This window comes from Lissotriton helveticus, chromosome 1_2 (assembly GCF_964261635.1).
Source record: "Lissotriton helveticus chromosome 1_2, aLisHel1.1, whole genome shotgun sequence".
Lineage (NCBI taxonomy): Eukaryota > Metazoa > Chordata > Amphibia > Caudata > Salamandridae > Lissotriton > Lissotriton helveticus.
This window is the reverse complement of record NC_136058.1, coordinates 258857106-258883376: the sequence shown is the minus strand read 5'-3', so window position 1 is coordinate 258883376 and position 26271 is coordinate 258857106. Positions and strand designations below refer to the sequence as shown.

Sequence of the window (26271 nt, the reverse complement as noted above, 5' to 3'; positions counted from 1 at the left end):
CAAAGGTCTATATTGTCAAACAAGCCCCTCAAAGGCACCTTTCCCTGCTCTTCTTGCTCCTCTTGTAGCAATATTATAGGAGGAGAAGAATTTTCTCATAATGGCCACAAAACGAGAGCCCAAGAGATGAGTAACTGCAGATCATCTAATGTGATCTACTACATACAGTGCCCATGTCCGTTAGGGTATGTGGGAGAAACATCCCGCATGATACAGACACGTCTTAGCGAGCATCGCTCGGCAATCAGGACAAAGAAGTTAGCTTCCCCGATGGTGAAGCACTTCATAGAGAAAAACCACAGCGAAAATGACTTCACTTGGAGAATCCTTGAGAAAATCCATACCCCTGACTCTAAAGGAGGAACTGCAATTCGTAAAAAAAGGGAAGTTTTTTGGATTTTTGTTTTTAATACATATAACCAAGGACTCAACAGTGAAATCCCTTGGGAGCATGCTATTATATAAATTTCAGTTTGACTCGAATGGAATGATTTTTACTTAAAACTCAGTTGGCTATTTATTAAGTGAACCTATGCGTTAAACAGTCCTAACCTCAGCATACATGAAGTTCATTATAATTCTAGATAAAGTGTCACTTAATAAATTATCCCATCCTTTAGAATTTGAAAGATAATTCTAAAATACATTGCAGGTAAAACGCAACCTTTAAATATACAAGGTTTAAGAGAAATCTCAAAACCAACTGCCCTTTGTTGAATGGGTCTTCTATGTCCATCAAACAGATAGTCCTACGACTGTTTCTCACAAAAAGATGGCCAGCACAGGTGAGCCGACTTTAAACCAATCAGAATCGCCCTTATATATCGAGTGGAATCCCATCAGTTTCACCGATCTATCCTAGACGTCATCCGTCACGGCTGAACACCCAGGACTCCCGCCGCCAGATTCACTGCTGCCCTGCTGCTAATCAAAGGTAAAGAATGCCACCACCGGGAATGCTTTTGAGGATTCTTCCCTCTACATAACTTTTAGTTTAAACGAAACTCTCAACTTAAAAATAACTAACTCGCACTTATATGTTACTTTGTTTTATAGAAAGGGCGTCCCCCCCATTTTTTCTACCTTCAAAGAGCCTTGCCGATCTATTCGGGTAAGACTTTTGATCTATATGCCAAATAATGATATATTTTCGAAAAGGCATAAAATTGACATTCCTCCTTTTAATCACTTCCCGTTTTAGGCAGGGAGATCTTTGTTCCAAAAAACCACTTGAGACCTTAGATGTCTTTATAAATCCATGCAAGCGAGAATACTACCTGTTATACTGCAAGGAGCCTTGCCGTATTATTCGGGTAAGACCTTGCAATCAGTTTGATATACTAATGTTGTAAAATAGCAATAGGCTAGGATCTTGATATATCTTTTTTTAATCATTCCCCCGTTTTAGGCAGGGAGATCTTTTAACCAAAAAAACACCCATTATCCAAGATGTGTATCAAAATCCAGAATATACAGGAAGAATTCTCTTTATAAGGTAAGCTACTTAAACATTAGAATAATAGAATGCGTTATAGGTAATCTAATAGACAACTTTAATATTTATAGTGGACAATGATCTATCTTGACAGGAAGAATTTCATCTCAAACACAAATATATCTACAATTTTAAGGAGCTCTGCCGTATTACCTCGGGTAAGATGGGAAACCTCAGTTTTTATTTTTAACGTAACAGGATTATGATTAAAAAATATAGTCAGGCTTATCTCTCTAATTTTTTCAAATTCCCCCCTTTTGTTTCACAATCAATAGGCAGGGAGATCTTTTAACTAACTTGATATTTGAAACAAACCAGATACTAGAAATACATCTTTAACACATATCTGGCAGGCGGGACTTAACTTTTGATATCCGAAATAAGGTAATTTTATTCTTAATTTTCGAATACATCCAATTGAATGATAGGGACAAAATAAACTAAAAAAGAATGCTATCTTTGTCCTCCCCCCTTTTTTTAACAATAGCATCAAGAAAAAGACCTATTGGTTGAAAATTTCCAAAAAAAACATTGGCTATACGTCTCAATAATCAGTGATGTAAAACTTGAAAACTACTTGTGAGTACCAACTTTTTATGATCACCTTATATAATATCTAGTACATAACATCGCTTGAAAGAGTGAGCTATACATCTGAATTATACGAGCGATGTTAAAAATAGAATAGGAACACCAATAATCATTAAATCTATGTGTCCAAAGATAATAAAGTTGATATGTTTATATACCATGTATATCCATTTGAGCCTCTGGCTTTAAGCTCTTTTTGAAATAACTAGTATTAGGAAAGCACTATATCCCATGAATATCTTTGTACCCATGTACTGATCCATTTCAATTGTGCTTAAAATAAAGACCTGTGTCTGATTGGACTCATGACTCACACTAGGAAATGAAAAGATATATATTAGATTATCTAGATACAAGACTTGTTGGCTACAGTGTTAAGATGTAGATTGCTACATGTTTTTATACATACAGTTTTAAAGATGTATTATTAATGCAATGTTGTTCTGTTTTTAAAAAATATTTTGTTCTAGAGCTTTGTGTGGCTACTCCAGAAGAAGGCGCTGGTTCGCCGAAACGCGCGTAGAGATCCTATCGGCCACTTTTCTATGTTTTCCCTTTTAATCCAAGAATTCGTGTATATATATTTCTTTGCCACTAATGTATAAATTTGTTCAACCTTTACTTATGTGAGAGTAAATTTTAATTCATGTCCATTGTCGATTGTACTATATGTTATGCATTTTTTTAATATATAATCTGAGAATAAAGCAATATACATTTTCTTAACCTCTTGTAGCCATTTGTCTGTGATTATATTCTATAGGTTGCCTAGGTTGTTTTTTGTCAATTGGTTCTTTTTCCCTGGCCTAGGAACTTTGCTGTATCCGAATCCTCAGGGGGTCCTTGTTAAATATTCATGAAATCACTGCAGAGTCATACGGCACCAACTACTAGCGCATGTGGACCATTGCTGAATTAATCTCTACATAGCCTGGTGCCTGAGAATATTCTAAAGGTAAGAAATCTGCAGTTAGAAGTACCCATCGGAAAATAAAGATATGGCCCAATAACTACATATTTAGAGTAACAATAATAATAGAAGTACATGGTCACATTTATTTTTACAGTATGACGGTCCTATTCGAATTTACTACAACTGAACAGCAAAATCGACATGAACAAAACACCTTTTATTGCCGGACAGTAAACATGTGTAATACGTGCTTTATAGAGGGGAAACAACTTTTCACCTAGTCACTGGTCCCTTTAATGTGATTTTAGCATACCGCACAACATTAACCCCTTGCATCCATCAAATATTTTTTATTAAAATGAGTACACCTGCAGGAGTACATTAGAGGGCTACGAGTATCATATTTTACATGCAATCCATGCTACATTAAAGGCGTGCTATAGAGGACATGGTAAAATAGCACATCATGCTGAAATGATTCGGTGGTGGCCCTTTCCTCCTATGACCACCCCAAGCACAGTTATGGGCAAAAATACAATCCCAACCAAAGGCCCTGCAAAGCATTATGGGACGATATTCTAGAGTGCAGTGAATATTATAGTATCCAATATCAAAACATTCCTCAAGGGGCAGGCTCTCTGGCTCAGCTGAGAGCTAATACTAGAATATTCACTAAACTCTAGAATCTCGCCCCATAATGCTTTGCTGGGCCTTTGGTTGGCATTGTATTTTTGCCCATAACTTTGCTTGGGGTGGTCCTAGGAAGATGGGACCACCGCCGAATCGTTCAGCATGATATGCTCTTTGTGATGTGAGGCATCAGCTTGCCCTCCCCCTAGGTTAGGGGTGACCACAAAATAATCACATCTCCCATTGCCTGGTATTAATCAAAGTTCACTTTTGTAAATTGGTTATATGCTTTTTAGCATGTAAAGGTAAAGTTGTTTCAGCAAAGGGTTGTGGGTGCCGTAGCTAACTCCACTACGTAGCGTAGTCTGAATTATTGCATGAATTAAGTGTTATCAATGAAATACGTAATTATCAAATCTCCGCTAGCAGCGCCTATTGCACGGTTACTCAAGATACGGAAATATTAGCCATTTGTTTGCATTACATATCACACGTTTACTTTTGTTCTGAGCCTTTCTATTACAACCTCCTGACCAGATCACTGCTTTTCCAGTAATACTTCTCAAGACACTCTTACACTGTTGCTCTTCTAACCTGGGTTGTTACACTACACATTCTATTGCTACCATTTAAGGCAACAAATAAAAGTACCTCAAAAGTCTGTTAATTTCAACTTCATAGGCGTCCTTTTTCAAACTGAAAATAGAAAGCAAAAGTAAAATTAGAAACCACAGTCACTTTAAAACAAATGTGTATATGGCTGATATTATGGGGCAGAGAAAGCTCTTCATACTCCTCCAGATGGATTAAATTAATGTCATCTTTGAATGTTTGTTAAGCTGTATATTAAGGGCATTTCAGAATACTTTTGGCAAATCATTAAAATACACCTGCATAAACGTGAGGAGTAAAGAAACTTAGTTTTAAAGAACCCTAAAAAGACCAGACAGTAGATACATTTCAGTTTATCTTGCAGGGAATCTGAAGAAACAGAAAAATCAAGGCTATTGATTACCACATAACACTAAGACTTCAAGTGGCTCTTATAAGAAACGTACATCACTGAATTTCGGATTTCAGAAACATGTTCTGCCAAGAGCCAGTATAGCTTCTAGGACATCTCAGACTTCTAAAATGTGGAAGCCTTAACTAACCCATCGAGGGTAGACAGATGTTCTCCATAGAAATGAACACCTATAGTCCTTAAATACAATATTTTGATGAGGGAGCCAACATCTTCACGTACATATTTCTGCTGATATAGGCCACATGCTACTATATAAAACATCAGCAGCAACCCATCTTTTGTGAGTAATTGTAATCTGAAAACATTCAACTCCCAGGACTCTTGGCACACAATAAACATATTCATTCTGTAAAGAAGAGCAGCTGTTTTAAGTTTTGCCACAGGAAACCTATCTGTTCACGGTCTTCAGATTGAAGACTGACCTGTGACTCTCAATTTCTATTACTTAATTAATTTCATTACATTCAGAATTATTTTAGTCTACTCCTCCCCCACACACGAAAGATAAGAATGCATTACTAACAAGCATTGGCAGCCAGCCTTCTGGTTATTCTTGTTTTGTCATGGTTTTTGAAAAACGTTACTGTTTGGGAATATGCTGAAATCCTCATCAATATTTAAAAATAAACCAATAAATAAATAAATGCTGCAGGCAAAATATTTTTTTTACTGTAAAAAAAACAAACAAAAAAACACATTACCATTGTATTTCAAGGCAAAGAAAAAAACCTACTGCCTGTGTGGGTGTGTTTACTGTAAAGCGCAGCATGCTGTAACTCGTAGTGAAGTCAGACCGTGGTTAAATGGACTGATACACTGCCCCTCAATGCATGCAAGAGTTAGTTGAAGAAATATGGGAGGAAGGGATGGAAATAACCTGTGAGGGAAGCAAGAAACGTGGGAGGGAGGGATGGAAGGAACAAACATGGGAGGGACGGAAGGAAGAAAAATGGGAGGGATGGAAGGAAGAAAGAAACCTGGGAGGGAGGGAAGGAAAAAACCTGGGAGGGAGGGAAGGAAGAAATGAAGGAAGAAAAATGGGAGGGAGGGAGAAACATGGAAGGAAGGCACCACAAAGGAAGGCTCCTGGAAGGAAGGGTTTCTAATGGACACAAGCTGCTATGCTGTGAAATAAAAGCAGTCAGAAAAGCAAAACACTCCAAAAGGAATTTACAACAGCGTTGGCGGGAGATGGGATCTGATAAAGATGGAATGTGTATCAGAAGTGTCCTATTATCACATCAGGCTCGAAACACAGAGACAACACTAAAGTAATTAAACAGTAAAAATAAAAAACCCTGGCACTGAAGTGAACCAGCTTGTATGTGGATGTGCTCCATGTGAGATAGCAAAATGCAGTCACTCAAAGTGAAATTAACCAGTGGCTTAAGTAGGCTGCCCCACGCTATATACTGTAGCGGGCGGAAGCAAATATGACTGACAACAACAGACCAATGGATGAAGAGAGGTGGCTGAAAGCCCCTCTACGCTAATATATTATACATATTTTAGTATAACCAAAATGTCCTGGCTAATCCCAGACCTAAAAATGTATCCACATGAAGGTGGATAGCCGCAGCGAAGACTAAAAAATTAAACTAGTGCAGGTAAGTACAATATTCATAGGGCAATTTTCCAATTTCTAACCAAAATTAACCAGCAATTGACCATATAAAATACTCCCTTAATGAACATGGATTAGTAAAGCCAATAGATTTGACTTTGATTTACCCACACAAGCAATGTTACCAGGTATTACCATGATCTCACGGGGATCCATAACAATCAGTTGTTATAATCAGAAGCATAGCTTAAGTTGAACAACAGTTATAACTTAGTGTTCTAGAATTGTGAACAGTTCACTCCAGAACTTTGCATCTTTCTTGAATGGCAACTACGATGAATGAAAGAAAGAAACCCTCGAATGGTCCATGGTCCTCAAATAATGGAAGCCTCGCCAAGAAGCTGCTTCTCACTTGTAACCAAGGATCTGGATTTAACTGTGGGAAATTCCACTCAAAGAAGAAACTTTTGTCGGAGTGATCCCTTCCACTATCTCAAACTAGAATAGTTTAAGACACACTGAACTGAAGTTAGCCTGCTGTAGGATTTAACACAAGAGTACTGTCATAGTAGTAGTGATTTGTGATTGTGTGCACGGATTCCCACATAGCTGCCTTACTTGTATCCAGCGGTGTATGCCAAAGTAGTGGTAGCAGTCTTTGCTCTGGTGGAATTCGCTCTCAAACCTTCTGGTGGGTGATTAGCCAATGTTTGGCAAATTTTAATACAGAGTACTATATGGTAAGATTGTCCGCTTCTGCACTACCCTGCTCTTCTTTGCCCCAGAGAACCCTACAAGGAGCTAAGCATCCACCTGATGTTCCTAGTGTGATTAAGGAGCGCTTTCTAGAGGTCCAAACAATGGAGTCTCTCTTTCGAGGGATGAGGCGGACCAAAGACGGACAGAGGAGTGATGGCTTGCCGGACTAGTTTGTCTGGAAAAAAGGTGATATAAGGAGGCTTGACTAAGAGGGCAAGAAGCTCACTCACCCGGCGTGCTGAGGTTATTGTTGCCAGAAAGACTGTTTTTAAGGTGAGTAGGCGCAACTGACAACTGTGCATCGTTCCAAAAGGGAGTATGCATCAGGAAAGAAAGAACAGAGTTTAAGTCCCACTGTGCCATCACAAAGGGCTTAGCCAGAAACATATGTTGAAAACCTTTAAGGAAACGCATGAAAACAGGTGATTTGAACAAGGACTGCTGGTCCACAGGCCAAAGGGCCGACAAATTACCTGTTCTAGTGCCCACAACAAATCCTTACTGGGCCAAAGACAAAACAAACAGTGTAGCAAACATTTGCCAGCAACAGGTCCATCCGGGTGTCGCACCAAGCCACAAACTTATACCAGTGCCCGGCATAGACTGATTTTGTGGAAGGGCGCCTGGCTGAAAGGAGGATTTTTAACAACGGTAGGAGAGAGGTCAAAAGAGAATGTCACCACATAATCTCCACGCATGGAGATGCAGGTTGCGCAGGCCCAAGTGCAAAACCATGCTTTGCTGCTGTGACAGGAGATCCTGCCAAAGCGGCAGCCTGATTGGAGGACAGATGCTCATGTCCAGACATTCCAGGTATCACTCTCTCCTGACCCAATCCAGAGGCTCTAGTATGACTTGGGCCCAGTTATTTCAGATCTTCTTTTGAACTCTGGGCAGGCGCGGTAGCAGCAGGAAGGCATACAGTAGTCCTATAGCATTCAGAATGTGTCTCAAGAGAGCAAAGGTTTTGAAAATGCACAGTCTCTGCAGTGGAGAAAAGATTGAGCCTGATGAAAGACACCCTGCACCACCTCCAGTTGTAAATGTCATTTGTGATCTAACAGACGCCAAGGCCGAGCTACTCCACCCTGGCATTTAAAGATTCTGCCAGGTTGTGCATTATCAGGGAAATGCTCTGACAATTCAGTCAAATTGAGGCACAAAGCCTCTTAGCATAGGACCCAGGACTCCACGGTACCCTGCTTGCTGCAGTACCACATGACTGTGGACTTGTCTGAGAGAAGCTACACCAGCCTCCCTCCGATGTTTGGCAGGAAGGCCTTAAACGCCTCAGTGATTTGCCTGCAACTACAGCAAGTTGATGTGGAGGCAGGTCTTTTCCCATAGACCATAGTCCTCTAACCTCCATCTATCCCACCCAGTAGTAATGCACCCATCACCACAGTCAGCTCTGTGTGGGATAGGAAGTGAGGTCCATAGCTGGTCCTATTGACTCCAACAGATCTTTTTCAATCGCCTCCAAAGCCTGAATAGAATCCGACAGGTTCCCTTAGTCCTGGCCCCACTGAGACTTTAGGTCCTACTGCAGGCTCACGTCATCTGGCATAGTTGGTGAGAAGGATGCAGGAGGCAAGTAGGCTAAGAAGCCTCAGAGCCATCCTCACTGACAGAGCCTTAAACATCGGGATCATAGTCTGAATGTCCTGGACTGATTGAACTGGAAGAAAGGCCCCCTTTATCCTGATCAGCGAATTTGAAAGGAAGCCTCTGCGAAGGAGTCAGGCGTGACCTTGGCACATTGATTAGAACCTCAGCAATGTTAGGAGCTTTACAGTCTAGAGGTAATACGTGACAGACTGTGGTGCGCCCTCCTTCAACATTCAGTAGTCTAGGTAGAGAAAGAGGGGAAGGGACCCTGACCTCCAAAGATGGGCATCGATCACCGTCATCACTTTCGTAAACACAAGGAGCATTGATGAATCGGAAGGTGGCACATCAACCTTAAAGTGCACCAGGCTCACTGGGAACCACAAGCAGAACCTGTGGGCTTGCTGGGCAGAAATGTACAAATAGACATCCTGCAGGTCCTACGCAACCATCCAATCTTTGGGATCCAGGGCAGAAAGAACCTGAGACAGCATGAGCCTCTTAAATTTGTCCTTCCAGAAAAAGGCAGTGAGAGGGAGGAGATCCAAAATAGGATGAATGTCTCAGTCCTGAATCAGCACAAGTAGCAGGAATAACACCCAGTCTCCACTTCCGAGACAGGTAACCTCTCAATATCCCGTTTGGCCAAAATAGCATACACCTCCTGATGCAAGACAGCAGTATCCGATGGATCATCTGTCGGATGTAGGTGGCAGGTGCGATGGGTGGAAAAGGAAGGACAGGGCGTAGCCCCGTTGGACAATTTGAAGAACACACCTGTCAGATAAATTTATCTGCCACCTATGAAGGAAGTGACTGAGTCGGTCTATTGCCAGATGGCTGTGTTTCACTTTAAGACCATTCAAGGAGTTCTGAAGTTGTGGCCAGGAGGGACGAGATTGGGATGTATGCTGCCCCTGAAGCCTGATCATTATCTTTTGGGCCGACAGTCATGACCTTGAAAGTGTTGTGAGGCCTGTTATGCTGGCAGTGCTGCCTGATACTGCTGATACACAAAGCCTGTGACATATCCTGCAAAAAACAAACAAGATAAACTGTTTGGGGGGTGGGGGTACTGGACTGGTGCTGAAAGGCCTAAAGAGCGTGCTGTGACTTGTCTCTCCATGTTAGGTTATGTTATTGATGTTTTATAAAGCGCATGAATCACCCGGGGGCATCTCCGCGCTATCTAGACCGATTACTGAGGACGAAAGTGTACTAGAGGGGACATCAGTATAAGAAGGCTTTCAGATGTTTCCTAAAGGCCATATAGGATGGAAGCTTACGCAGGGCTTCTGGCAGGGAATTCCTGTATTTGGGGCCCACATAGGAGAATGCTTTACCTCCCAAGCGGGTTCGTTCGATACGTGGAATTGATAAGAGGGCCTTACAGTTAGATCTTAAGTTGCGGCAAGAAGTCAATCCATAAAACGATCCTGGGCCAAGTCTGTCTTTTCACCAAACAGGGGGCAACCATTGAATGCCAAATCCATTAAGGACACCTGGACATCCTCAGAAAGGAAAATGTAAGAGTATGATATTTTTAAACAAACCAGGAACTCTGAATGGCAACCCTGACTGTATATATTAGAGAACATTTTCATGGACACACTCAAGAACGTCTCTGTACCACTTTTTCACTTGTTGCAAACCATTACAAACAAATTTTTTCACCTACTGAAAGAAATCACTCATGCTCCAATATTTCATTTACTCATAAATCCCAGAACTAGTTCTCCAAGGATAGAGGATACTACTCTACTTTGGGGCCACACTTGCTATCACTTAACTTTACTGAGGTACATAAGATTGTGAACATACAATTGAACTTGCTGAAAGCACCTCCATTTACACACCTTCAGTCTTTTCTTGACAGTTATTTATCAACCTGCTCTTTAAACAGTGACCAGAGCACTTATTATACATGAGCCTTGTATTATTCTGCTCTTGACTTCATCAGTGGGCCAAATCACTTTTTCCCCCCGAAGCTCAATCAAGGCAGGCATTTCGTAGAGTTTGGTACCAGATCCCTCAAAAGTTGAGATTACTGGCAGCTAGATTAGCAGAAGTCCTACATGCCACAAAGTTTCCATATGTTTGTACTTTCAACCAAATATTTCTTAATGGACAAATGGATCGCACCTTTAATAGCCCCATTAACTCTCTACTGCAAAACCATTGAGATGGTAAAGAGAAATCAGCTTATGTTCACTCGCCAGTTAATAAAGCGGAGTCAAACAGTATCAGCTAATAGTCTGAGTAGTTGAGAGAACTCCAAGAATGATAGCAAGAAATATTCTTTCTTCAAAGACAAATGCAGTGACTGACTGCAGCCTTACTCGTGACATTCCGAGATCCGTTTTTTTTTTGCTCCAGCATAGGGGAACGATATTCCCACCACAGACATACAGAGATAATTTCTCGGCTACTCAGCCCAATTCCCTGAGACTGTTTGAGACTCAGCTTTCTTAACTGGTGAAATCACCTTGAAAAGCTCCAAGTCTGTGCTATGTGTGGGATGAAATAATGCTGCACTAATTCAAAATGATAAACCCAATATCAACAATCAATCAGAACATTTGTAAAGCGCACTACTCACCCGTGGGGGTCTCAAGGTGCTGGGGGGGGGGGGGTATGCTGCTACTGCTCAAATAGCCAGGTCTTGAGAAGTCTTCTGAAGGTTAGTAGGTCCTGGGTCTGCCGTAGAAGGATGAGGAGGGTGTTCCAGGTCTTGGAGGCGAGGTGGGAGAACGATCTGCTGCCGGAGGTCGCTCTTCGGATGCGGGGGACGGTGGCGAGTGCGAGGTCGGCGGAGCGGAGCTGGCGGTTAGGGGTGTAAAAGGTGAGTCGTCTGTTGAGGTATGCTGGTCCGGTGTTGTGGAGTGCCTTGTGTGCTTGGGTAAGGAGCTGGGAGGTGATCGGCTTGTTGACGGGAAGCCAGTGCAGGTCTCTCAGGTGGGGTGTGATGTGGCTGCGGCGATGGATGTTGAGGATCAGGCGTGCAGAGGCGTTCTGAATGCGTTGTAGTACTTTCAGGAGTTTGGCCAAGGATCCTGCGTAGAGGGTGTTTCCGTAGTCCAACCTGCTGCTGAAGAGGGCCTGGGTGACCATTCTTCTTGTTTTGGTGGGGATCCACCTGTGGATTTTGCGGAGCGTGTTGAAGCAGGACGACGAGACGGCGTTGACCTGCTTTGTCATGGAGAGAGTAGAGTCGAGGATGAAACCCAGGTTGCGTGCGTGGTCGGTGGGTGTTGGTGCTGTTCCCAGTGCAGTCGGCCACCAAGAGTCGTCCTAGGCAGAGCTGGTAGAGCCAAGGATGAGGACTTATGTCTTGTCCGAGTTTAGCTTCAAACAGAATTTCTTCATCCACTCAGCTACGGCTTTCATTCCTTCGTGGAGGTTGGTTTTGACGGTGATGGTTTCCTTGGTGAGGGAGAGGATCAGCTGGGTGTCGTCAGCGTAGGAGAGGATGTTGAGGTTGTGTAGTCGGGCGACTTGGGTGAGCGGTGCCATGTAGATGTTGAACAATGTTGGGCTGAGGGATGAGCCCTGGGGTATGCCGCAGACTATCTCGGAGGCTTCGTAGCGGAAGGGGGGGGGGGGGGGAAGAGGCAGACGCTCTGGGTTCTGCTGGAGATGAGGGAGGAGGTCCAGTCCAGCGCCTTGACTCTGATCCCAGGGTCGTGGAGTCGTGTGCGTAGGGTGTGGTGGCAGACCGTGTCGAAGGTGGCTGACAGGTCCAGGAGGATGAGGGCCGCGGTTTCGCCGTTGTCCAGCAGGGCCCTTATGTCATCGGTGGTGGCGATGAGGGCAGTTTCGGTGCTGTGGTTGCTGCGGAAACCGGACTGGGATGGGTCCAGGATGCTCTTCTCCTCGATGTAGCGGGTCAGTTGTCTGTTGACGGTCTTCCCGATGACCGTCGCCAGGAGCAGGGAGATGGGCCGGATGTTCGTGAGGTCCTTAGAGTCAGCCTTGGGTTTTTTGAGTAAGGCGTTGATCTCAGCGTGCTTGCAGCTCTCCGGGAAGGTCGCTGTCTCGAAGGGGATGTTGATGGCTTTCCGGGGGAGATGGGGTGCGATGGTGGTGCTGGCTTTGTTGAAGATGTGGTGTGGGCATGGGTCTGACGGAGATCCAGAGTGGATGGTGTTCATAATTTTGATGGGGTCTTCGTCATTTATGTTGGTCCACGAGAGCAGAGGATCGGTGCGGACGGTCTCAATGGCTGTTGGGGCGGTCGTGACATTGAAGCGGTCGTGGATGTCTGCGATCTTGCGATGGAATAAGGTGGCAAGGGAGTCGCAAGGGTCTTGCGAAGGTGGGATGTCGTTGGAGATGGGGTTGGAGAGTTCCTTCACGATCTTAAAGAGCACTTTGCTGTTGTGTGCGTTGTTTCGTAGGCGGTCTTTGAAGGAGGCCCTTTTGGCGGATCTGATAAGGTGATGGTGTCTGCGGGTGGCGTTCTTGTGGGCTGCGTAGCGGTCCCGTGTCTGTTCGCAGTGCCATTTCTTCTCCAGTTTACAGCAGGTTTGCTTGGAGGCCTGGAGGTCCTCGGTGAACCAGCTGGCTTTCTTGCTGGTGTGTCTGTTGGACGGTTTCTGGATCGGGCGAGGGTAGTGGCGCAGTCATCGATCCATTGTCTGAGGTTGCAGGCGGCAGTGACGGGGGTCGGTGGGTGGCCTCCGAGCGAGGGTAGCGGTTAGCTGGTCTTTGGTGACTTTGCTCCAACAGCGGTGAGGGATCTGTTGGGTGCGGTGGTGCGTTTCCAGAGGTGAAGTGGATGCAGCGGTGGCAAGCGTGTGGCCGGCAGAGTGGGTGGGTGTTGTGACGAGTTGTCGGAGTCAGAGGTTGGCGAGGTTGTCGATCAAGGTGGTGGAGTTTGTGTTGTTCGAGATGGAAGTTCAGGTCCCAGAGGAGGATGTAGTCTGTGGAGGCGAGGACATGTGTAACGACAAAGTCGACGATGGAGTCGCTGAACTGTGGCCGAGGTCCGGGGGTCTGTAGAGGAGGGTTCCATCCAAAATACAGACTGTAGCTATAGTAAATTGTGTGCTCTGTGATTAGAAGGAGCACAAGTAAAGAAAAGATGAAACGATATATGAAAATACCAGGAATTGTATAATGTAGTAGTCCAGAAGGATAAAACTAGAAATGGTGCTTAAGAACAAACCAGAATCTAAAACTTGGAAAAATAACGGGAATTACCTCAAATGAATGGAAATGCTGAAGGCTGTAAGCACTAATGACAGTAAACATCAGTCCAGGAAATAATAAGTAGATTAGGGGTTGAGAGTAAAATGAGCATGAATCCCAAAATGTGTGGGGGAATGTCCAGGCCAAGCAATGCAGGGATGTTGAGGTGGGAAACAAAGTAGAAAAGAAAACGAGCACATAGAGGAAGAGCTCTGGTATGAGCAAGCGAGCAACCATTGGCAGACATAGCAGCCAAAAGAGATGAGAAGCTAGGCAGAATTCAGGAAGAACTGCACACGTTTATAAAAAGAATAAGGGACAAAATAATGGAGGCTGAGAGGGAAGTAGAAAGAGTAGAAGAAAAACACTGCCATAAGAACAAAGAATATTGAGAAGAGTGTAAGGGAAACTATGAAAACTAGTGGATGGGGTAAGCTGTGTAGGAAGGTGAAATCTGACTGCATGGTTACCCCCACTTTTTTCCTCGTGTTTTGCTTGTTTTCGACTAGTGTGACTGGGATCCTGCTAAATAGAACCCCAGTTTATCTGCTTTCTCCCTACATTGATTACATGTACTTTAGGTACACTCTAGATTGGATTCTGGGGTACCCTTTTAAGTCCCTTGTATATGGTATACTATGTACCTAGGGCACAGGTACCCCAGAGGCCTCCCAGGGGCTGCAGTAAGTATTATGCCACCCCTGGGAGACCATTCAAAATGACACAACAGGTCTGCTACTGGAGCCTGTGTAAGGTGGTGCATGCACCCTTTACTAAGATACAGATTCACTATATCTATCCTATAACACTGCACATATAAACCTATCAGTCACCCCTATAGCAGGCTTTATCAATTCTGAAGGCAGGGTGCTGGGTTTTATGTGAGGTGCTCCTGCATGAGCAGAGCCCCGCTGCAGCCTTCGGAACCTCTATTCCGGGGTGGATTGTGATGCAGCCAACCATATACTCTTAAGTGCATTATAACCTCGCGGTAAATGCGAACTTTAAAACGGCTGCAAGGAAACATGTTGTATTTGGTGTCAAACACCTTGGAAGCATACCGCCCTGCCAGTAACTGGCAGGGGAGGTATGATTCCATCCTCCTAGAGGGACAAATATAACAACACCCGGTACCAGCTTTCTCGACCCTGGCATCACAAGATGGATGCTACCAGCCACAGACACGGGTCTGCCCTCCTGCTGCTGGATTAAACTCCAGCAGGGAAAGGCTTGACAATAGGTTTCCTGTCACAGGGAGGTGTAACCACCTCCCAGACAGGGTTTAGTGTATTGGGGCAGGGTGGGTGCACTCTCAGAGTGATTTGATGTCTGCACTGGGGGCACATTTAGTGTCCTTGTGTATAGTCCAGCTCAAACTGGTTGCAGGAGCCATTTGCTCCTGCTCTGGCGCGAAACTGGACAAAGGACATGGGTGTAGCCACCCCTCTGCCCTGACCCTCCCATAGGTGGGTCCCCAGTGTTTGTCCCACCCCTTCCTTGGGTATTAAGTAGGAACCCCTGACCACAGGACCGTAGGTTTTACCTGGACTGAACTCTGCTACAGAAACCAAGTACTTAGACAATCTGCAAGACGCTGGACAACTGAAGAATCTCCCTTGGAGTAAAGGAGTTACTCTCCTCCTAAGCAGGCACCAAAACGCTTCTCACCGGTTTGCATCTTGGAAGCTCCTGAGGGCTCCGAAGATTTCTGCAACACAGGAGGTGGGTTCCCGTGGTCTCCGAGGTTGATCTGCGCTCTCAGCTATTCTGAGGCCTGTATCCTTCGTGGGGATCATGCAACCCGAACCCCTGTGCACCGTGTACTTTGCAGCACCGGGTACTTTGCAGCAGCATATGCTTTGCGGCGACCCCTGAGGCTGTGCTTTGGGCTACTTTTAGTCCTGACCCCGAGCAGGGTTTCCACTGAAGATTTCCGGCCTACACTCCACGAGTGTTCTGTGGGCTGATATTTTGCGATTCCTCTCAAGGTCCCTCCGCGATCCCTGGTCAGTTGGCCTGTTGGTCCCTGTGAAGGTAACTTTAACTATCTGTGGGCTTTCCTGGTCGCTCCAGACGTGCCCTGACTCTCCATTGCTTGGAGAGTCTACAGGACCTTGCTGGTCCTCACCGAAGCAGATTTCCTCTGACAGCGTGGGTTGCAGTTGCCAAGGCTTGTTGGTGTTCCATCCGGACACTGACCCCCCCAGGCACTCGACATCCTTTATGGGACAGTTCACCTCCGGACTTTGGTCGTCCGAGACGTCCCCATGGTTGCAGAGTCAAGCATCGTGTCAACTCACCTGAAGCACCCAACATCGGTGGGCATTTCTCTACAGAGCCCCTTGTCACCCTGAAGTGACCCAGACTCTGTCCCCTCTGCTTTCAGGTTCTTCTCATCTCCGATCCAGGCTTGGATCACACCAGACACTTTTCATCTTCACGGCAGCAGCACTTTTCAGCATCACGCCATTGAAAACGACGAAGATTCCCGACATCACTTGACACCAATGCTCCTGGCTTCCCTGGGTAAGGTAACACGGGTACTCTGGTACTCACAATGGTGCCGGCCTTACAACCTTCTATGTTTGCAAGGGTTTGCTCAAAATCCTCTCCGAAGTGTCCTTAATCTTTAAAATTCCAACTGCGACTTTCCAATAGAGTTGTACAGAGCTCACGCATGTGTTCTCACACTGCACCCATCCTCCGTGGGTCCCCTGTGTCACTACCTTGGGTGGTTCCTTGAGGTCACAGCGATTCTACGCGCTCTAGGCACTGTGTCTAGTCAACTCGTGGTTGTTATACCACTTTCTTAGTATATGCTTCGGTCTACCCCTGGAGCCCGCTGTGTATTGTGCTATTTACGGTCGTTCTAGTGATTTAATATTGTGTGCTTTGTTCTCTAATCTCATAAAGAGGTTAGTAGAGAGTGTTTAGTAATAAATACATATATTTTATATATATTCCTTGTGTGAATCTCCTTTCATTTGGTCGTTCAGGAGGTTCTGATCTGGTAAAACAAGCTGCTTTACATTCCTTCGAGACTTAGCCTGAAGGCTGCTCTCCATCGCTACCACTAGGATAGCTTTCAATAAAGGCTGTCTTTAACCTAATCATCAGTAAGGGTTGTTTGGACTGGTACACGGTGGCCACTATAATTAGTGGTCAGCATATACCAGGCCAACTTCTCACAAGCTGGCTAATGATAAGCAGGCTAATGAGCACTAAGAAGGAGTGCAACGGCTTCATTGCGCCATACCCTTATAGGGTAAGTCGCACTACTGCATCCAGGAGCCCTATTGTTACACGAATTATCCAGGCCAACTGTAAGAACGAATATGCTACTTACCAGTATGCATCTGTTCTTGGCATGTAGGGCTGCTGACATTCACATCTATGCATAGATCGCCGCCTAGTGTTGGGTCCGGATGATTGCACATTGTTGTCCTGGAAGAGTCTTCGAAGTATCACGAGACAGGTGGCTCCTCCCTTGGACTACAGTGCGCATGGGCATCGACTCCATCCTCAGATTGTTTTTCGCCATTGTGGCAGAGATGGAGTGTAGTATAGTAAGTGATAACCATGCTAAGAGTAATTCTGAGTGCTGCAGCCGTGACAGGCGCCGGGGAGGAGGGCGGGCGATGTGAATGTCAGCAGCCCTACATGCCAAGAACAGATGCATACTGGTAAGCAGCATATTCGGTTCGAGGCATGTGGGCTGCTGAATTCACATCTATGCATAGAATACATAGCAGTCCCTCCATTAGCGGAGGCTGCCTGTGCCAGCTGCAGCAGTCTGAAAAGTGTTTTGAGAACAGCCTGCCCTACAGCTGCTTGCTGTTTGGAGTGCACATCTACGCAGTAGTGTTTAGTAAATGTGTGTACGGTAGACCATGTGGCTGCTTTACATATTTCTTCTAAGGGAATGTTCCCCAGGAAAGCCATGGATGCCCCTAACTTCCGTGTGGAATGGGCCCTTGGGGGAATCGTTAAAGTGCGCTTAGCCTTTTGATAGCAAATTTGGATGCACTTAACGATCCATCTGGCTATACCTGCTTTAGAAATGGGGTTGCCTTTGTGTTGCGGTGAGAAGGCAACAAACAGTTGGTTGGTTTTTCTGAAGTCTTTTGTTCTATCAATGTAGTACATGAGAGCTCTTTTTACGTCTAGTGTGTGGAGCATTCTCTCTGCCACTGAGTCTGGGTTTTGATTCATATGGAACTGTGAAACCACCTTAGGCAGAAACTTAGGGTTAGTGCGTAGTACTACCCTGTTGGAGTGAATTTGGATGAAAGGCTCCTGGATAGTTAGTGCTTGAAGTTCACTAACGCGTCTTAGCGATGTGATTGCTATGATGAAAGCTACTTTCCACGTTAAGAATTGTATCTTGCATGAGTGGAGAGGCTCAAAAGGTGGACCCATCAGTCTGGTAAGGACCAAATTTAGATTCCATACAGGTGCTGGTGGGTGCCTGGGCAGAATAACTCGCTTGAGTCCTTCCAGAAAGGCTTTGATGGCAGGCACTCTGAAAAGCGAGAGATGCCGCCTATTTTGGAGATAAGCTGCCATTGCGGATAAATGTATACGAATGGAAGCGTAGGCTACATTGCACTTGTATAGATGCAATAGATAACAGATGATATTTTGAGTAGATGCATCTAACGGATTAATGTCATTATTGGCACAATAAATGACGAAACGCTTCCACTTGGCTGCATAGCATGCTCTAGTTGTGGGCCTCCGTGCCTCCTTTATGATATCCATACAGTCAGGAGGCAGGTTGAGGTAGCCAAATTTTAAGACTTCAGGAGCCAGATCGACAGGTTGAGCTGTTGCGGATCTGGATGCTGAATGTCGCCATGGCTCTGCGTCAAGAGTGTGGGCGAGAGGCGCAGTCTTTGATGCGGTACCACGGAGAGTTCTAGAAACGTGGAGCAACCAGGATGAGTCATCGAGTGTTGCCTCAGTTTGCGTGCCACCAGCGGTATTAGAGGTGCTGGTGGAAAAGCGTACGCAAATTTGCCTGACCAGTTCATCCATATCGCATTTCCCTGCGACTGTGGATGTAGGAACCTGGCGGCAAAGCTTTGGCATTTTGCGTTTTCCTTTGTGGCAAATAGGTCTATCTCTGGATGACCCCACTGCTGGAAGTACGGGTGGAGTACTGATGGATGTATCTCCCACTCGTGCATCTGGTGGCTGTGCCTGCTGAGCAGGTCCGCCATCTGATTGTCCTTGCCTTGGAGGTGTTCTGCCATGAGGAAGATGTTTCTCAGAATGGCCCACTACCACATGCTCTGAGCTAGATGAGACAACTGTGGAGATTGTGTACCTCCCTGCTTTTGTATGTAGTACATGGCCGTCATGTTGTCCGTTCGGATCAACACCACTTTGTTGCACAAGTGTACCTTGAAAGCCTTCATTGCCAGGAAGATTGCCATCAGTTTCAGAAGGTTGATGTGCATCTTCCTTTGCTGTACCGACCACAGTCCCTGCACTGTGTAGTGGAGTACATGAGTTTCCCATCCCTGGAGAGATGCGTCCGTTGTCAGAATAATCTGTGGCACAGGCTCTTGGAACGGTCGGCCCTTGCAAAGGTTTTGTGGATTCCACCAATGCAGAGAGTTGTACGCACGACCGCTCACCAACACTAGGTCTTTCAACTGTCCGTGAGCCTGGTTCCACTGACGTGCTAAGCACTCCTGAAGCGGACGCATATGTAGTCTCGCGTGCGGGACTATGAAGATGCAGGAGGCCATCATCATGCCTTCGGGTCACCAGGCGCTCTACAAGTCGTTAAAATAAATAAATAAATAAACTGCATGAACACGCGTGCTGGAAGCGAGTGTTGGGGTCTGAATTTTTGTATCAGCAATTGAATGCTGTTGATTCTCACTGAATTTGGCTGTGCTTTGGCTGCCAGAGTGTAGATTGTAGCGCCCAAGTACTGCCGTACGTGTGCGGGCCTGAAGGTGGGACTTTGGATAATTCAGTGAAAATCCCAGGCTGTGAAGTAGGTGAATGGTGTGGGACATGTGGGTGGCACATTGCTGGGCCGACTTTGCTTGGACAAGCCAGTCGTCCAGGTAAGGGTAGACGTGGACACTTTGTCTCCGCAGGTGTGCAGCCACTGTCGCTAGGCATTTGGTAAACACCCTGGGTGCTGTCGTGACTCCAAAGGGGAGAACTTTGAACTGATAATGTTGATTTTGAATGGTAAATCGGAGGTATTTTCTGTGTGACGGGTGTAGTGTTGCGAGGAAATCTCCCTGACTGAGCAACGGTAGGACCTGCTGTAACGTGAGCATATGGAAGTGTTCTGAAAGGATGTACATGTTTAGGGGCCTGAGGTCTAATATGGGCCTGAGGGACCCGTCCTTTTTTGGGATTAAGAAGTACAGCGAGTACACCCCCGTACCTATTTGTTCCACAGGTACGAGCTCTATGGCTCCTTTTTGCAGCATGCTGACAACCTCCTGCTGCAATAATTGCATATGCTCTGCTGACATAGGACGGTGTTTTGGGGGTATGTTGGGTGGAGTGGAAGTTAACTCCAGACAATAACCGTGCTGGATAAGCTGTCTTACCTACCTGTCTGTGGTGATGGATTTCCAGACTGGCAGGAACTGTTGTGGTCTCCCCCCGACCGGTGTTATGTGGTCGGGGGGCAGCGACAAGACGTCACTGTTTGTTTGTGGCGGAGGATCGGGAGCTGTTGTTTCCACGACCTCTGCCACGACCTCTGCGCTGTTTCCACGATAGCCGCCCCTATTGCCTTTGCCGTAGGTGGTTTGCGTGGCCCCTGTTGGAGCGACGAAAAGAACCACCTCTGAACTGCTGGGACTGAAGAGCTCCCATAGACTTTGCAGTCTCCGTGTCCTTTTTGATTTTCTCTAAGGTGGTGTCCACTTCCGGTCCGAATAAGTGATCAGGGTTTACTGGTTGATTGAGAATGGTGGTTTGTATTTCAGACTTGAAACCAGAGATTCTCAGCCAGGCGTGCCTACGTAACATAACGCTGGTGTTAATTGCCCTGGCTGCAGTGTCAGCTGCGTCCAGTGCACACTTAATGGACGCATTAGAAATAAGTTTTCCTTCCTGAATTAGCATTTCAGCTGCCTCTTTGTACTCATCTGGCAAGTGTTGTAACAGGGTTTCAAGTGTATCATAGTGAGCCCCGTCATATCTGGCTAGGAGCGCCTGTGTGTTGGAGATTCGCCAGACATTGGCCGCTTGAGCTGCCACCCTTTTCCCTGAGGCTTCGAGCACTTTTGAGTCCTTGTCAGGGGGAGGAGCATCACCCGTGGCTTGTGAATTTTCTCGTTTACGAGCATTGGAAACAACGATAGAGTCCAGTGGTAACTGTCCCTTGATATATGTAGGGTCGCCAGGTGCAGGTTTGTATTTCTTCTCAATCCTGGGGTTTATTACTCTGGCCCTTGTGGTGTCCTTAAAGATGTCTCCAGCATGTCTCAGGACACCTTTTAGCATAGGCAGAATTTTGACAGTTCTCTCAGAAGTGCAGAAGGTGTTAAACAAGAAATCCTCCTCAATAGGGTCAGTATGGAGTTGGACATCGTGATTTTTTGCCGCCCTCTCAATAAGTGTGTTGAACGGAGCTGTGTCTTCTGTTGGTGATGTTTTAACAGTATAGACATTGCTGTCAGTGTTAGGACGTGGTTCCTCTGGGTCAACAGCGTCTGCCCAGGGTTCATTATATTCGTCTGGATCAGAGTCTATAGGATAATTATACTCCAGATTGTAAGCCTCCTCCGCATCTGAATGTGTGGGCAAAGTAAATTCTTGTTCTTGGCCACATGCGTGCAGAGGTTCCGACAGAAGAAGTGAAGTTGCTGAATCCCTCTTTTTCTTTAATGGAATCTTGTAGGACTCCATTGGCTGTTCTGGGACGAATTTCCGCTTGTGAATGGAAAGTCCACCAGTTTCAGCGTCGATGAATTGCCTCGGCTGGTCTTCCTGGAGAGGCGGCCGATGCTTTGTGGCCACTTCAGTTGTAGTAGACTTTTTCCCCATGGACACCTTCTTTGCTGGCTCGACGCCCGTAAGTGGCGCGAACGATTTAGGTGGCACCGGTGGCGGCAGTATAAACTTTATCGGCGCCGACGCCTTTGGAGCGGTGACGACCGATTTTGGGGGTGGAGCGGCCTTTGGTTCGACAACCAGGGCTTTATCCTTTATACGCTGCAGGGAGGCCGACACTTGCTTCGAAAAAGAGGCGGATGGGCGTATTGAATCGACGGGATCTTTAGAGCCACGTTGTTTTATGCGCTCGATGTCCTTGCCGACTTTCGGATTGTTGAGTCGACGCTTCGGATCAATAGCGTCCTGCGCTTTGGCTCCTTTAGTGGCATCAATGGTTTTCGGCGCCGACGTCTTTGGGTCGATGTCCACGACCTTTTTCTTCGGCGCCCCGGATTTCGGCTCGACCCTTTTGGGTGGCTTATCCGGCCCGATCGCACCCTGTGGCGGCGTCGAAGCAGGCGGCTCAGAAGCCTCCGAAACGAGGAAAGTTACTTGCACTTTCGGTTTCGATTTTGTTTCCGGTGCTTTCGGTTTTGTGGACACGGATGTTGTTGGTTTCGATTTTGGTCGATCAACAGACGGCTCTTTAGAAATGTCCTTAGCCGGGCTTTGAAGCGAGGCTGTAGAACTACTCGTTTGATCTTGGGTAAGGCCTTGAGGCGATCCCTCGACCTGAGCCTTATTGAGTGTCTTGTCGCAGGCCTCCGAACCAGCGGTAGGACCTAGCTCTTCACTGGAGCTATCGTCTACGGCCCCATAGGGCTCATCGTCGTCTCCTACCTCGTCGACTACTTCGATATCCTCGACCAATTCTTCATTTACTGCGTCATAGTTGGAGTCAACCTCAGACGCAGGATCCGACTGGTGCTCCTGAACTTCATGCTCGACCCCTTCGTCGTCTTCAGCGTTGAAGATGTTGACCGGGTCAGGTGTTGTGTGCTGGGCCTCCTGGCGCACTGCGCGTCGAAGGCGAAGTGTTTTCTTGGACCGGAACCGAGAACAGGCCATACAGCTGGCCTCATCGTGGTCCGGAGACAGGCACTTGTTGCACACCGGATGGACGTCGATATGAGGGTACTTGGAGTTGCAGACTGGACATCTTTTGAACGGGCTCCGTTCCATTTTGTACGTCGACAAGGCCTACGGCGCTGACGTTCGGCTCGAAATTGAGCTGGAATGAGTACTGGGCACCGATCGCAAGACAATACAGACGATAAGTAAAGGCCTTTTGGCCAAAAAGAAAGTTTTCTATCGATTCCGAACTTGAGTTAACAAATATGCATCCGAACCCGATGGTGGAAAAAAACAATCTGAGGATGGGGTCGATGCCCACGCGCACTGTAGTCCAGGGGAGGAGCCACCTATCTCATGATACTTCGAAGACTCTTCCAGGACAACAATGTGCAATCATCCGGACCCAACACTAGGCGGCGATCTATGCATAGATGTGAATTCAGCAGCCCACATGCCTCGAACCTCACGGTTTACATTTCCAATGTGCATTACTACTACTACCAATTCTTTCTATGCACATCTTTCTGTATCATTCAAGTCTACACAAAATACCTGTAAAATGCCGCAACAGGATGCCCTTGCACACAACAAAGACATAAAACACAGTGTGTCAAAAGTAGACATGTATACATTTACAAAAAACAACAAAGCCTGAGGATAAACAAACAATTCTTCAAGTGGTACGTGAATGATTCGGTGTTTAATGTTCTTTTAAGCAAACCAGCCGACACTTGTTTGGGGGGGTTATAGGGCTTATCCCCTCGCCCTACTGCACCACACTCCGACTTGAGAATTGTAAAACTTGTAGCGTCCACATTCGGCAGTGCACCCTTTCTTTTCCTGACTAAAAACCCTTGACAGCTAGAGTACCTGTAAAATGCCATTAAAAGATAACAGACACAATCAGAGTGTGTTACAACACTTACCTTTCCACATGTTTGAATTGAACACTTGGGACAGTATTAAATTTGTGCTTCTTAAAGTAGGCTTCCTAAAAGGAATACAATAAAGGATAACATTTAGCAAAGTGAAGTCTCATTTCACATTCACATGCCATTTAAAGGCCAAATTAAAGCGTTTGGCTTGTTGAGAGGTGCAGTTACTGAAAACGTCAAACACTAAAGTTTCAGAAATTTAAAACAGAACATTTACTGCTCATTATGCTACTACTCTATAAAATTCATCAGTGTTTAAGGGGTCTAAATGGCAATACAAAACCATTCCAAGGAAATTCTAGGTGTGCAGGCTCCAGAAGATCTCTAAATATTTGATACATATTGATGTTAGATACAATGTTTCTATATGCAAGATTTCCATACTACATATGGTGGAGAATCGCCCTTCTTGCTTTTAAAGAAAAAACCGAAGTCCTAAAAATGAATTGACTTTATTGGAGATGATGGAAAAGTGCAAGCACTTCACTCAATTATAAACATGAATCCTGATTGGAATAGCAATCATATTGAAAGCCTATTTGATTTAAATATTCTGAAATTATTTGTTGGATAAAAACTTCATCTGTGGATGATAAATGTAGGCTTATGTCTCAAACAATTGTTAACTCGGGGACATATTCCTCTTCAGTTCTAGGTTGGCTAAGGTAACAGCTTCAACCAGTACCATAAACATTCATTGTCGTTGCGATTCTTGTTATGTTATTTTGAAAGGTTACAACAAACCAAGCTACTATTCAAATTACACCAATGTTTACTGCTGCATAGCATACTAATAATCACAAAAAAAGCTGAAAATCTTTGTGTTCTCTCTTACATTATAATGTAACGATTTCTGCACACCAACAACAGTTCAAATACATCATTGTCGGTAACCTAATTATTCATATTCCTTAAAAGCTTTATTAATATCTGGTGCCTTGCCTTTTCAGTACGTAGCATGTGCGGCTCTGTGATGATTAAGTTTTGCCCTGTAAGTGATTTAGTGGGGTCACCCTGCATGTCAGTTTCTTCTCGACTCCTTCCGGGCCCTTGGACACAGAGCATAAAACAATGAGTGACACCAGTGAGAAGATTCCTAATTTGAGACTTTCTTTAGCAGACCACTCTACAAAACTAGGAGGTGGGAGCACAGTGAGGAAGGGAGGGCAGTGAGGAATCAGAAGTTAGAGTATCCACCAGACAGAGTATTAACAGAGGTAAGTAACTTGTTCTTCTGATGGATATTCCTCACATTTACAATAGATATGGAAAGGATTCCGACCAAGATGGAAGGCCTGTGGAGTGGGCTCAGACCAGAAAGCCCCGCAGGTCTGAACGGGCAAAATGCACTTCTCATTGGACAGGCTGTCAAGGCAGTAGTGCTTTCTGATTGTGTGCACGGACACTCACATCAAGGCCTGACAGATGTCAAGGATAGGCACTTGGTGTGCCAATGCAGTGATATCAGCTTTGACCAAGGTGGAGTGAGTGGAATGGGCCCCTAGTTCTTCTGGAGGCTGCTTTTTGGCCAATGAGTAGCAGATCTTAATTAAGAAGACTATCCACATTGACAAAGTCAATTTCTGTACTGCCTTATCTTTCGTTGCCCCAAAGAAACTCACAAAAACTGATTGTCCATGGTGCGATTGATGGAAAAGCTTAAGACCTTTTTGGGGTCCAATCAATGGAGTTGTTTGTTCTCTTTTGAGTGGTGAGAAAAAATGTTAGGGGGGGGTGATGGATTGGCCAACGTGAAACCCAGTCAAAACTTTCAGCAAGACCGCCCTGGACACTGCAGAAGTATTTCGTCCCGCAAACAAAAGGTTGTGTAGGGTAAGCTGCATCGAAAGAGCATGGAGCTCACTCATGACGAGCTGAAGTGATCATGACAAGGAGGAGAATCTAAAGGCGCAATGAGAAGCTGTGGGTTAGCTCAAAGGGAGTACACAAAGAATGTCAGGACCAAATTGAGGTGCCACTGTGCATCAGAAACTGTTTGGGAGGGAGCATGAGCGTCAAACCTTTAATAAGACGCATCAAGTGACTTCAACAAGAACGTTAGGTCCAGAAAATACAAAACAGTCGACTGGGCCAACAGATAACCCTTTATAGTGCCCACTGCCATACCTTGCTGAACTAAAGACAGAAAAATCTATAAGACATGGACAACTTTGCTAGTAACAGTTCTATGCTGCAGGATCCACTCTAGGCCACACATTTCTCCCAGCACCCAGCAAAGATGGACTTTGTGGAAGGACTTCATACTGCAACAATAGATTCCACAACCTCAGGAGACCGGGTGAATGCAGTTATTTGTCGCCTCTCAATCTTCGTGCAATCTTCGTAGATGCTCATGCCCAGTAGTTCGAGGTACCATACATCCCTAGCCCAACATAGAGCCACTGGGATTATTTGGGTCTGGTTAGTACTGATCTTCAGAACACTGAGCAGGAGATACAGAAGCAGAAAGGTATACTGGAGTCCTGCGTTGCACTCTACCTGAAT

General features: G+C 45.5%; 1 protein-coding gene across 1 annotated transcript in view; it reads right to left on the bottom strand.

Annotated features, from left to right (window-relative positions):
• The window catches only part of POMGNT1 (protein O-linked mannose N-acetylglucosaminyltransferase 1 (beta 1,2-)), a 230324-nt gene that overhangs the window by 43115 nt on the left and 160938 nt on the right, over positions 1 to 26271 (bottom strand). Inside the window, exons 17-18 of the mRNA XM_078671701.1 lie at positions 23758 to 23822; positions 4281 to 4325 (exon numbers count right to left, since the gene is read on the bottom strand). Coding sequence (XP_078527827.1) covers positions 4281 to 4325; positions 23758 to 23822 — 110 coding nt within the window. The remainder of the gene's footprint in view (positions 1 to 4280; positions 4326 to 23757; positions 23823 to 26271) is intronic.